At 39.2% G+C, this 12,900-nt stretch overlaps 2 protein-coding genes across 2 annotated transcripts in view; one reads left to right on the forward strand and one right to left on the reverse strand.

Annotated features, from left to right (window-relative positions):
• Positions 1-223: 223 nt before the first annotated feature.
• LOC139362248 (uncharacterized) lies at positions 224-2,433 on the reverse strand. Its single transcript, XM_071092686.1, has 4 exons — positions 2,350-2,433; positions 1,975-2,221; positions 1,724-1,879; positions 224-823 (listed from the first exon to the last, which is right to left on the reverse strand). Exons 1-4 carry the CDS (start codon positions 2,431-2,433, stop codon positions 591-593), a joined length of 720 nt encoding a protein of 239 aa, XP_070948787.1. The 3' UTR covers positions 224-590.
• The window catches only part of LOC105486295 (dickkopf WNT signaling pathway inhibitor 2), a 107,456-nt gene continuing 96,316 nt past the window's right edge, over positions 1,761-12,900 (forward strand). The window contains exon 1 of the mRNA XM_011749115.2: positions 1,761-2,704. Coding sequence (XP_011747417.1) covers positions 2,483-2,704 — 222 coding nt within the window. The 5' untranslated portion in view covers positions 1,761-2,482. The remainder of the gene's footprint in view (positions 2,705-12,900) is intronic.

Below are 12,900 nucleotides of genomic sequence, written 5' to 3' on the forward strand. Positions count from 1 at the left end.
ATTCCAACCTTTGATTCTATGCATTTAACTATTTTAGGTACCTCCTATAAGTGGATTTGTCTTTCTGTGATTGATCATATGATGTCCTTCAAGGGTCATCCATATTGTTATTCCCGGCATATTTTTAAAGCGGGGGCGGGGGGGGAACACACACACACACTAAAATGTGAAAAAATCTCTATCTTAAAGAAAGGAAATTCAAAAGATAAGAACACATGCCAGAGGGTGCAAATTTTAATCCCCATTTGCTTGTGTATTAAAAAAATTCTGAAAATGAAGAATTTCAGGGCAGACAGATTCATAGGTCAAGACTGAGAAATTTGCAAAACTGGAGCTGTCTGGGAGAAAATAGCTCTAAATCCATACTTTAGAACTCTGCGTTGTTTGGGGGAAAATAAGAGTCACTAACATTCTCACTTAGCGACAAGTTTAATTCCTACTCATGGACATGCGCCAGGATCAGGTGTGAAAGCTGTGAAATCTAGGTCCAAAAATTCTGAAGAGGATGCTGCTAGTATCCTCCCCTCGCGGCTAGCAGCCTTCTAACTTCAAGTTGTGGCTCAATGCTTGGATTTCTCTGCTCCTGGATGTTAGTGTCTGCGAAGGAGAAATGCAACAACTTTCGAACAATCCCTTGCTGTGCTTGGGAAGTCTCGCACTTGGCCACCAGACATCACCGAACTCCGCGCTTGTCTCCTGCAGCACTTCCGTGGCTCGCTGAACGGCTGCCACTGGCGCCCCCAAGCGCCAGCGCGTCCCAGTAGTTCCCGGAGCCGCCTTCGACCTTCAACCGAAGGGAATTGGACCTGGAGAGCCACGGGGGCTGACAGGAATGACTTCTCTTGTAATTTCCAGGGGTTAGAAGGCAGGAAGCCAAGGGAGACAGGATCTCAAAGGCTCCCTGCCCCCATTCGTTCCTATCTGGGATTTTCTTTTCGCAAAAAGAGCAGTTAGCTGTCATGGTAAAGATGCTCAATCGAGCTGTGAGGTCCAAACTCTTGGAGCGTACCCAGAGCACCCCCTTCTTCCCAGTCCCTCAGGGACATAGACATATGCTACGTGTGCGACGGGGCCCGGGTTCAGAAGGAGACTAAAAAGACCCAAATCGAACAGGCTCATCTTTTCCTGTCTTTGGTTTGCCCCTTTCCTTCCAGATCCTCTATCCGGATCATTGGCCACCCCCTGGCGCACCTATACGACTCCAGCTTCACACACTCCCTGGGAGGCACAGGCTAAAACCAAACGTGAGCGCACAAAGAATACAATTCTAATGAGCAGATGTGCAGATGCTCACTTTTCTAAAGCTTCCATAGGGTTTTTCCAGCTCTCCCCGCATTGTCAGGGGCTGAAGAAGGGTGGGAAGATCTAAGGAAGGGTGGCGGCGATCACGTGGTGGCAGCTTGCCCCTCTCCGTTTCCACCTTTGCCCTCCGCCTGTTTCCAAAGACCCCTCCAACCGCTGGAGTTGTTGGCAGGAATTAGGAGCCCCTATGTTCCATTCACCCCATGGAAAAGCTATATCCCCCTTTTCCAGCAGTTGTGGGGTGTAGACAGAGCGGGAGGATGAGGAGGAAAAGCTGGAGTGGAAGCCGCAGAAGGAGAAGCAGCACGCGGAGAGGAGGGGGGGCGGAAACGGTAGGGGGTGAGAGAAAAGTTTTCACTCTTCGTCACTCTTGAATTGGGGGCGGAGGTAAAAAAAGAAAGAAAGAAAGAAAAAAACTCACTGTGGGAAGCTATAAAAAGCAAAGAGGGAGGGGGAGAGAGCAGAGAGAGAGAGCGGGAGCCCGCGGCGAGCGTAGCGCAAGTCCGCTCGCCTGGCGTCGCTGCGCTGGCAGCGGTTTTCTGTCTCTTGTGAGTCAAGGGACTACGCTTCGGGGCAACTGTGAGTGCGCGTGTGGGGGACCTCGGTTCTCTTCAGATCTCGAGGATTCGATCCGGGGACATCTCCTGATCCCCTACTAAAGCGCCTGCTAACTTTGAAAAGGAGCATTGTGTCCTGCAAAGTTTGACACATAAAGGATAGGAAAAGAGAGGAGAGAAAAGCAACTGAGTCCAAAGGAGAAGGAACTGGTGCGGGCCTCCTGATCAATTAAGAGGAGAATTAAACCGCCGAGATCCCGGCGGGACCAAGGAGGTGCGGGGCAAGAAGCAACCGAAGCGGTGCGATCCACAGGGCTGGGTTTTCTTGCACCTTGGGTCACGCCTCCTTGGCGACAAAGCGCCTAGCCTTTGATTGCTTCCAGTTATTGCAGAACTTCCTGCCCTGGTGGAGAAGCTGGTCTCGCTTGGGTTCCGCTAATTTCTGTCCTGAGGCGTGAGACTGAGTTCACAGGGTCCTGGGTCCCCGAACCAGGAAGGGTTGAGGGAACACAATCTGCAAGCCCCAGCGCCCCGAGTGAGGGGCCCCGTGTTGGGGTCCTGCCTCCCCTTGCATTCCCACTCCTTCGGGCTTTGAGTCTTCCTGGGGAACCCTTCGCCGGGAGATGGCCGCGTTGATGCGGTGCAAGGATTCGTCCCGCTGCCTGCTCCTACTGGCCGCGGTGCTGATGGTGGAGAGCTCACAGATCGGCAGTTCGCGGGCCAAACTCAACTCCATCAAGTCCTCTCTGGGCGGGGAGACGCCTGCTCAGGCCGCCAATCGATCTGCGGGCATATACCAAGGACTGGCATTCGGCGGCAGTAAGAAGGGCAAAAACCTGGGGCAGGTAGGAAAACCCTCAAACACACTCTTCAGACAGGAGAGGCTGGGGCCAGCTCTCTTGGGCTAGCAGTTTGCCATTGCATCCCCAAAAATTCGGAGCATGGCCCCAGGTATAGAGAACAGACTGCTGGGGAGGGATTCCCCGAACAGGGTCTGCGTGGGTGGGGGGTGTCTGGGTGGCTGCTGGTCCTGCACTGCACGGAGTGAACGGGTTAGGATTCGGTCTCACCTTTGCATTGGGGCGTGGGCACGTATCAAGATCTAGTTAGTGCTTTCCTGTGGAGAAAGTGGTCAGGATGGTCCTTCCATTTAACACTGTGATCAACTGATGAAGATGTTGATAGCATTTAACCTATAGCACCTGTTAACGTGCCAGGCACAGTTCTAAGCGTTTTACATATTCACTCATTTAATCTTCACAACTTTGTGAGCTAAATGCCGTTGCTTTCCTATTCTGCTAATGAAGTAATTGAGGCACGGATTGATTAACGATTTGCCCAAGGCACACACACAGCTAGTATAAGTGGCAGAGCGGGATTTCAGTCTAGACATTGAGATATTGGGCGTTTAACCATTATATTTTACACTCCGGAGGGGGAATTAGTCCTTTTCAGGTTCTCCTTCCCTCCCAATCACTTTCTCTCTTCAAAGAAGTAAGGTCACAGACAAAACAACCCCAGTAGACACGCATTTCTCACTCACGCATAATTGTACATAAATGACCCGGAAGGAAGCAAAAATGATGAGATGGCAATGACAGCGTCGTAGGCGCTAGCGATAGAGCAGAACATTGAAGGCGTTTTTGAGAGAGGCAACTTTCCGCAGGCGCCTCTGTCTCTGTCACACAGACAGATAGATTGAAAGCCACTTGCAAATAGTTATACAAGTCTGTCACACAGACAGATAGATTGAAAGCCACTTGCAAATAGTTATACAAATAGACACGCACAGAGACTAGCGAGCACACTCGGTACCAGCTGTGGCTGGCGCGCAGTGGCCAGGAGAGGGGGCTCTGTGGGCACTGGGAATCACGACAGCTCCCCCTTCCGCTCCTTTTGTGGGAAGCCAAAACTGAGAAAGCCAGTTTGCCAATGGCACACGCACCTCGCACAGCATAAGTGTCAACCCCTGGCGGCGGCCCACGCCGCAAAGATCTGAGTTTCCTTGGAGCCGACTGATGCTGCGGTTCTGCGCGCTATCGGTGTGCTCCGCCGCCCCTGTCCACAGCGCAGCCAGCAGGGTGAAGGTTGACAGAGAGGGCCAAGCCAGTCTGGGATGGACAGAGAGACAAAACTCAGGCCCGGGCTTGGCCCCCTACTGCCCTCTCACGGGGACAATTTTGCAGTTTTGCTAGTTTTGCAGTTCCAGAACTCTTCCCAGAGCTTTTAAATGTCTACCTTTTCACCTATCCTTTCAAGGAATTACAAAATCAGCAATCAGATTTCTTTTTTAAGGTCTCAGGAAAAATAAGAAAGTACATATACGTATACACAAACATAACCGTTGCACATGCTCACACACGTGCACATGCCTACACGCTTATGTGACCACTTTCATTCGTTTTTCCTCTCCTGGGAGACACCCTAGGATTGTCAATAGCAATGGACCTAACCGTTTCTTAGAAGTGTGTCGTAAGATGAAACAGGGATTAGAAAGAATGGGTGCTCCCAATCCAAATTATGACTTCTCTAATGCTACTGACTTCAAATTTCATGTTCCCAGTTGAAGAAAGCTTAATGTGTAGTTCTCCCAAGGACGCAGGGAAGGACTCAATAGTATTGAGGTTCCTTTCCATTCTAATCTATGTATTTTCTGGGAATTTTTGTAAAGTGCTTTTTGTTTCTGTCCCACAATTGGGCCCACACACCTGATGTTCCTCTGTCAGAAGATCAGTTACACTCGTCTTTTCATTAGCCATAGCGTTACACAGGGGAGACTGAGGGATGCATCCCACAACCTAGCTTCTTCTTTATGTTTTGATACTGTATCTGTATATAAATCGGTATAAAATATGTTTTTATGTGGTTCCCTCTCCAAATAGCTACTTAATTATGCTTCTTAAAGAGTTTGGAAGTCTACTTACATCGCCTTACATTGAGAATTTATTTATTTATTTATTTATTTATTTATTTATTTATTTATTTCACAAATGGGTTGAATTTCTGATATGCCTTTCATAACATACCAGTTCTATGGAATATCTTTTATTATATTTACTGAACTGGAATCCTAGATTGTTAAAATTTGACATTAAGCTTGTGAAAAAAGTGTTACCATATTCAAGATAAAGGTAAAACAAAATAAAATATTGGGTTGAATAGCAGGAGGATAGCTGGCAAATGGGAAAATTTTATTTTGTATATTCCTGTTTAGTGAATGATCTAAAGTATGTACTGTTATGAAGAAACAAATAGTAAAACATTTTCTCTTTGAAGTAAAAAGAATAATTCTTTGGATACTTACGAGTCTCTTTATCTTTTTTATTCTATAGTTATGTGGTTACCAACATTCTTAGTATTATTATTTTCATAAATGAAATGGAAATTAGAAAAGCTGTTACAGGGAAGATGTCATTTCCTTTTGTAGAGAAAAACTCTAGAATAGAAATGTAGCTGAGCTAAAGTTTTAGGCATCACAATAGTAAAATATGATTGAAAATATTGGAATTAAAGTGTCAACTAATCTAATTAGCTAACCATATAGTATCATCCTAAAACCTAATAAGTTTGATTTCCCCCAACTCCCTTTATACTTGACAAATGATGTTGTAATATATTTCCTTCAGGGATACAGGAGGAAGAAGCTCTAGGATGCAGCTTCAAGTAGGCAGATTGGAAACTTAGTCCTCGGTGTTCTTTCTCTTAAATGGAAATTGAAAATAGCCTATTTTAATTTTTCAGGATAGAGAATTAAATTTGGCCACTGCAGAAGAAATTCTGGAATAAATTTAGAAAATTAATTAATGCACAAAAGTGAAAAAGAGACTTATATGAGCTCTAAAGTTTTATTGAAAGTTGCCTGATTTCATGTAAAGATAAATATTCTTATTTACAGGAATTCTACTTGTTCCAAAGGCAAGATGGATTATTTGTAATATCACTTCTGGAAAATGTGCCTTTGAATTTTAGAAAAGATTTAGAGAGAGAAAATCCACTGTCCTCCAGAGGTGTTACATTTCTCAGTTTAGGTTTGCTTTCAAAGACACCGTATCAGTTGTAAAGGAAACTGACATAGGAAATTGAGAGTGACAGTATTCAGAAGATTGATACAGAATTGGCAAAAAATGAACTGCTGAATTATTTGCATCAATGTTTTAATTTGCCTTTTCAATTGCAGCTATTACTAATAAGTACTGCATGTATGTACTATATTTGTATACAGGCTAAATTAAGTTTCAGGACTGTTACTAATATATTTACATAATATACAAATATTTATGCATTTTAATATATATGCCAATTTCTAAGGAGACTGTTTCAGATGTTCTAAATTAAAAGGAATTTCAAACAAAATCTTCAACATCATGTGAATAAATATATTTTGATGAAGTATGCCATTTCTCGATACTATCTCTGAAGTTTGAGGTGTTGACTTGTATGGGCCACCTTCAAAACAAATTTTAAAAACCCAAACTACTAAAAAAATCAAGCTTTGCAATTCACATATTTTTCTGTGTGAATGAAAAACCTTTGGATTTGTGTTTGCAATTGCTTCTTTTATTCTTCTTTTTTTGTCTGTTTGAGATGGGCAGATGAATTTAATTTGAATGCAATGCAGTAGCATTTTGCAATTCTTTTAAAAGTGACTAGAATAGTGATAATTATAGTTATATTTTAAATGTAGATGAGCTTTCTGGTATGTGTTTCTAAAAAGAAGCTATGGTTTAACATAAATTCAGATTCTATGCTTTTCTGACTTGGACACTTCAAGGACAGTGGTTTGGATGAAGTTATGTGTGAGAAAAGAATTGAAATTCATTGAAAGAGAAGCTTGAACGAGTTGACTGAAGAGCACTAATATTTGTAGATTGCATTTTCTTTAATGAAAGTATGCTGTATCTGTATGTACAAACATTCATGAAAGTGCTCACTGAAATAAACTACACACTCTATTTTCGGTAAGCGATCTCTTCGCTTTCTGAAATTATCCATGACTTTTTTTCTAACCTCAGCCCAACTTTCTCCTGCTTAAGAGTAAATAATCTGATAGCCTCTCTGGACATTGACTAACACTAAACATAATCAGGAAAGCAAATCATTTTTATGATTAAATTTTTTTAAATAAAGGAATTTGAAATAATCCATATTAACGTTCCTTTCTTCTCACCACGAATTATAGAAAATTGATAGTTGATACAAGTGGAAAGTTAGCTCGTGAATAGCAAGAAAAGTATTTTAATGATAATCTAATATGAACATCCATCATTTTATTTTTGTGTTAGACTAGAGAGCACAAGAGGACAAAGTTGCTCAAACTTACTCCAGCTGTGACTCTGACCCTGTCATAATCTTCTTGAATATTCTTATCCAATACAAATGTTTGCACCCTCTTCTCCTTTCCAAGATATTTTGAAACTTATAATTTTAAGATTAGGTAAGGCAATGTCATAGAACTCTAGCTAGTATATTCTGATCTACGAAAATATTGACTCTTCTTCATTTCCTTACAAAATTGCTTTAAATGTACGTTAAAATAGTCGGTTACATTTTAGAAGAAATTTATAATAGTTAACATATTTGCCATTTTAGACTAGTCACTAATGACTGTTTATTCTTTAGTATTGAGTTAACAGCAAAATCAATTACAATCTTATTTCTGCCTGTGACTTTCTGATGGCCTGCTGGAGTTGCTTTACTTCCTTACGCCTCTAGTCACTTGTGCTCATTTATAACAAGGAGATAAACCTGTTTTTAGCAATTTATCTGATTGTTCAAATGGTTTATGTGATATTTGTGTCTGCCTGAGCCTGTTACTGAGTACTTTTTTAACAATCCAGAAGCATAAATCAAAAGGAAGTAAGGCTAATCATAATTGATAGACATTTTGCATTATGTAGCATCGCTTTAAGAATGCACAGAAAGATTTAATACAGAATGCATAAGAAAAATTTAGTATTACTATTTGAGGTAAGCAAAAGTCAATTTTCTCTTCCTTCTCTATCCACTCTTGACAGGAACTAGAGCAGAATATCATATTTTTCTCTAATTGTTATGTTAGGACAAACATAAAGCATTCTTTTAAAGAAGTCAATCAATGTAACATTTGGTAGGTTCTTTTCTTTGTAATGGCAAATTGAATCAAAGAAAACTTTAAGGCAGAAAGATTTCAATATCCTGTTTAATTTTTTTAACAGAAGTAATTAGTTTATGTATCACTAACAACAAAATTGCTACTCTAACATGTATTCCACAACCCCTGAATCTGTACAACAGATTATATTTTGGGAATCTCAATAATAGTTTAGATTTCTCTATGTGCTTTAAGTAATAAATTCAGAAATAAAATTAGCAAAAATACAAAAGTAGTAAATTTTTAAAAAATGTTACTTATCTTTTTCCACAGAGTCAAAAGGGACAAATGGACATCAGATATCCTTTTAAATACTTTGCAGTATCTAATTTAAAACAAAACAATCTAAAGCAAAAAAGAACAAATCTACAATTTTAACAAATCAATGAGTGAATAAGTACATTAAATGACAAAACAAATAAAAATACCACAATTAGGGAAAATGACTTATCAAAGTGGTAGATCTGACCAAACCTCTCCCAGGAGATATTAGATCTTCATGTTATACTTTATCATCTGGAATAAGATTGTTCTTTCTTCAGGGAAATAGAAGAAGTGAGTGATCTTCAGGTATATTATTTCCTTAAACTAGCTTGCAAGAACTTATGGCACACAATAAATTATAATAAAGGGTACCATTAATTGATTATTCACTCTGTGCCAGGCATGAAACTAAATCCTCAATTGCATTAACTCTTTTGATCCTCTAGCCAACCCTTTGAAGGAAATCGTAGTATCATTCTTATTTTTATAAATGACGAAACATTTAATAAATAATAAAGACATTCCTGAGACACAGAGAGGTTATACAACGTGTACAAATCACACCTCTGTAAATGGAGAAAGCTAAAGTTCAAACCTAAGCAATCTAATATTAGAACCCATATATTAAACCACCTACTTATGCTGCTACAATATGCTGTTTATTCTGAATTTAGGAGAGAACATGAACACTTACTCTTCCCTCTCTATACTTGAGTGACATGGGTATAACTCCAATTTAATTAAAAGTCACAACAAAATCCAAATTCCCTGTTGCTCCCAGCTGCTACTCTGAGAAGTCTAAAGTGTGTTAGTACTTCGTGGATGCTAAGGCAGGCACCATAGCAATACATTATTTTCATCTCTGCCTCTACTTCCCTCCCTGCCTTCCCACATAAACCTACCTTTCTTCTACTCTTTCCCATTAAAGTATAAAATGATAGTGTCACCCCAAGTAGAAAGTAGATTCTGTTGCATAAAGCTTATTCTCTCTTCTTTCTTCACACCCAGCAACAAACTCCCCTGTCCTCATCTTCCTGAATCTGAATGTCACTATGTGATAGAGAAGCACAGGCTTTGCCAATGGCTTCTCTGCAATGGCTTTGTTTGTTTGGCTGACATGTCCTACATCCTGATCAGAAGGGGGAAATTCTCTAAATTTAGAGTCTTGTATTGCTTTTGCTTTTTCCTTACCTTTGACCCCTTCTAGCTGCAGTTCTGATAATCAGATGATCTGTGTCAGCATCACAGCACTACAATTTCAAACAGGTTTTAAATTCCACTCATCACTGATTAGTTTAATGTGTTTGGAAAAGCCAGTTAATCTCTCTAGTCTTTCCTTTTTTCGGTATACCCACAAAATAGGGATAACAATAACAACAACAACCATAAGAGTAATAATGCTTAACTTACTGGGCAATGGTGAGGATCACATGAGATGATATATATAAAGAACACGTTGAAGAATAAGAAAGTGCACTTAGTTATTGTGCTGATGTCATTATTACCACTGCCATTACAGAAATAAGTAAAGTCAAATGCTCGTGCACCAAATAAGAAGTGGCCTCTTAATCTTCCCCACCAAGTTGGGCAGAGGTACAAGAAAGAAAAAAATGAACTCAATTACTCTGAGGCTAAGAATTATAAAGCAAAACAAGACAAAATAAACATACACATACACATGATGTGACATTTCTACTATTTAATGTTTACATTAAGAGAGATGATTAGTCAATATTGTCTTGTAGAACATAAGCACACTGGCAAATAATTAAGTAATTAGTGGAATTGTGGAAAGAGCATGGAAACAAGGGTATCCCAGATGTTAAAAATACAATCATAGTAGGTGGAGGTCATAAACAAGACAATATTAGTTGTTCAACCACAAGAACCAAAATAATTGAACATCATGTTAGTCTGCTTCTAACAGTATTCATTTGATATTTTCCAAAGTGAGATAACCCCTGCACTGGCAAGATTCTTGACACTTTCTACATAGTGTATTGGCCAAGACAGCTTGCTAGGATTTTGGAAGGCTGACAGCCTTTGTTGAGTGTCAGCTGTCTCTTCCAAGAGGACTCGGAAACTGGGAATTCATTGTTTCCATATCATTTTTTTTTTATTTTGAGATTTTTTTGTGTGATTTAGGTAAATTGAAATATTTTAGTAATGTTAAATCAAGAGTGAAATACATTTCATGGAAGCATGTGATAAATTTCATTTAACATATTGGAAACAAACTGCCAGTAAATGTTTCTATCTGATAATGGACTAAAAAATCTTCATCCAAATGAGAGGCAGAGGGAATAATTATCATTTAAAATCACCTGAAATTACAACCACATTCAAATAATGGTTTTCACATTCTATTTCCTCTCAACCCTTTGAAATTTGGAGCAACAGGTATTGTGTTAGTCTTCTGAAATCCAGAGTCTTTTATCCCCACTAACCATGCTCCGTACTCTCGGCAGTCTATGGTCTAGTCCTTATGCCAAATTTATTTTTTGCATGTTTACTATTATGCTATTTCTGTTTTCTTCTCTGGTTCATTCTTCTTTATTTTCTTCACTTATTTCTCTATAATCATCTACCTAGAAATGTGAGCATTTCCTCCAGCTCGCTCAACAGTTCTCTTTTCTTTCTGTTCCACTTTCTCTTCTTTACTGACATTATTTTCCTTTTTGGAATCACCTGCCACATATGCAGCTGTCTACTTTTAGCTTTATAAAATTTTAGGCCCCATTTCTTGCTCAACTGTTTTGGAAATCCTGCCAGAAATAACAGTAACCACAACATAAAAACCCTTGATAACAAAAATTACGCCTTTTTTTGTTAACCTCATATTGTCTGCAGTCGGGCAACAAAGTCTTCATGATTTCTGACATGATTAAATGACAAAACAAAGTTATCAAAAAAGCCTGTACATTAATTAAAGCTATAATACTCAAGTCTGATTGCTGAAAATTCGTTCTGTGCTCTGGTCTATTTCATCACTCACGGGTGACGAAAGAATGCTATGTAGGTTCTTACCAAAAAAAGTGCTTTTTGTTTCTTTAACCCTACTTGAGTATTTGGAGTTTAAGTTATTGAGTATTTGGAGTTTAAGTAGACTTCCATTTTTTTTCTCTGTGATGGACTTGTTAAAGAAACTCATGTCTGATTAAAATGTGCAAGTAACTATGACTTAAGCTCATAAAATGTTAATATAATATGCACAAATATTTTAAACAGCATATATTTATCTTCATATATTGAACTATGTACTAGAGTTTTTTTGCTATTTACTTTTCATAAATAATATTTTATTAATTTTCAGTGTGAACAACCTTCTTAACATTTACTTTCAACCTGATAAGAATCTTTTTAAATGTTTGAATATTTTAATAACCACATAAGAGGATTCTCCGAATGTGCTTAAGTATTATCATTAAAGATAGAGAGTTTTATAGAAAGGACCAAAAGAAACTTTTATTATCTAAAAGTTTCAAGAACTTATACAACAGACTAAAGCAGGACACAGAACTGGGTAACACATTGGGAACTGCTTAATTTGACTTGCTTGTTTACACACGAGGAAATCTGATTAAGAGATGTTTCATGATCTGCCCAATGTACTATAATCAATGCCTGTGACAAAGAAATTCTCACTGGACTTGCATCCTCTGACTTCTAATATAAACATTTCAAATAATCAGAAGAAATACTTTCTGTTAAATATTGAATAAGAAATCTCTGTGAAAGAATTACATTCAGTTGCCTTGAGTTGATTAACTACCTAGTGGGAGATAAATTATACGCAGACTCTTTTTCAGCTCTAAATTTGTGTAGGTCAAAATGTATTATCAAAGTTTACAGTGTCACGATGACAGCTGTGTCAATCAGTTTTAAACAAAGGTCATGAAAGGAAGTGGCATTGACTGTATTGTTGCTCACTTTTTCAGTCCTGATACTTTAAAGACATGGTTAGCAAGAAGCCTGGCTGGAAAGTCTGCACAGCAATGGCAGGAGCACACAACAGAAGGGACAAAAGTGGTGGTGGGGCTGCTAAGAATGCAGGGTGCTTGTCCTTTGTCAAAGTGCCAACTAGGATAGAGGCCAATGGCTTTTAAACTTTTCTGACTGAGAAAGAAATATATTTTACACTGTGATTCTGTATCCTCCCTTCTCCACTCACACTCCTAAAAAAGTTTCAAAAATAAACTCTCTTATAGTAGGTAATGCAGTATGACTTTTCAATTTTAGTCCTTCTCTTCTGCTGTGTGCTATTCTATTATTCTATCTTAAAACAATTTTTTTAACATAAATCATTATTCATTGAATTGATTTGAATACCACCGACCCATTAGATTACTGCGCTTCCTGGGCAGAGAACTTGGGGCATTGTGCTTGGAGATCAGCAGTGTTTTAGGAAGACACTGCCTCTGAATCAGCTCCAGTGAGGGATGCTGGAAGCAGCCTGAGCTTCATGTAGAGAAGTATCCACCTTCCCAGTCCTCTCCCAGTTTCCCTTCTTCAACTTCATGCGGACCTCTGACTTAGAGGGATGGGCCTCTTTGCCTGGGCATATGCTTAATCTCTTCCTCTCTCTCCACTTCAGGGGTAAGTGAGCCATAACTATGAAACATTTGATACTCTGATGTTTCAAACATG

Source organism: Macaca nemestrina, chromosome 3, assembly GCF_043159975.1.
Source record: "Macaca nemestrina isolate mMacNem1 chromosome 3, mMacNem.hap1, whole genome shotgun sequence".
Classification (NCBI taxonomy): domain Eukaryota; kingdom Metazoa; phylum Chordata; class Mammalia; order Primates; family Cercopithecidae; genus Macaca; species Macaca nemestrina.

Bases quoted from the DNA above. Each gene is read 5' to 3' on its own strand.
- LOC139362248 (XM_071092686.1), bottom strand. From the start codon at position 2,433: ATGCAAGGGGAGGCAGGACCCCAACACGGGGCCCCTCACTCGGGGCGC. The intron at 2,222-2,349 runs GTTCGGGGACCC...ATCAAAGGCTAG, and splicing joins TGTTCCCTCAACCCTTCCTG to GCGCTTTGTCGCCAAGGAGG. The intron at 824-1,723 runs GTGAGTTTTTTT...CATTCCTGTCAG, and splicing joins GCTTTTTATAGCTTCCCACA to CCCCCGTGGCTCTCCAGGTC.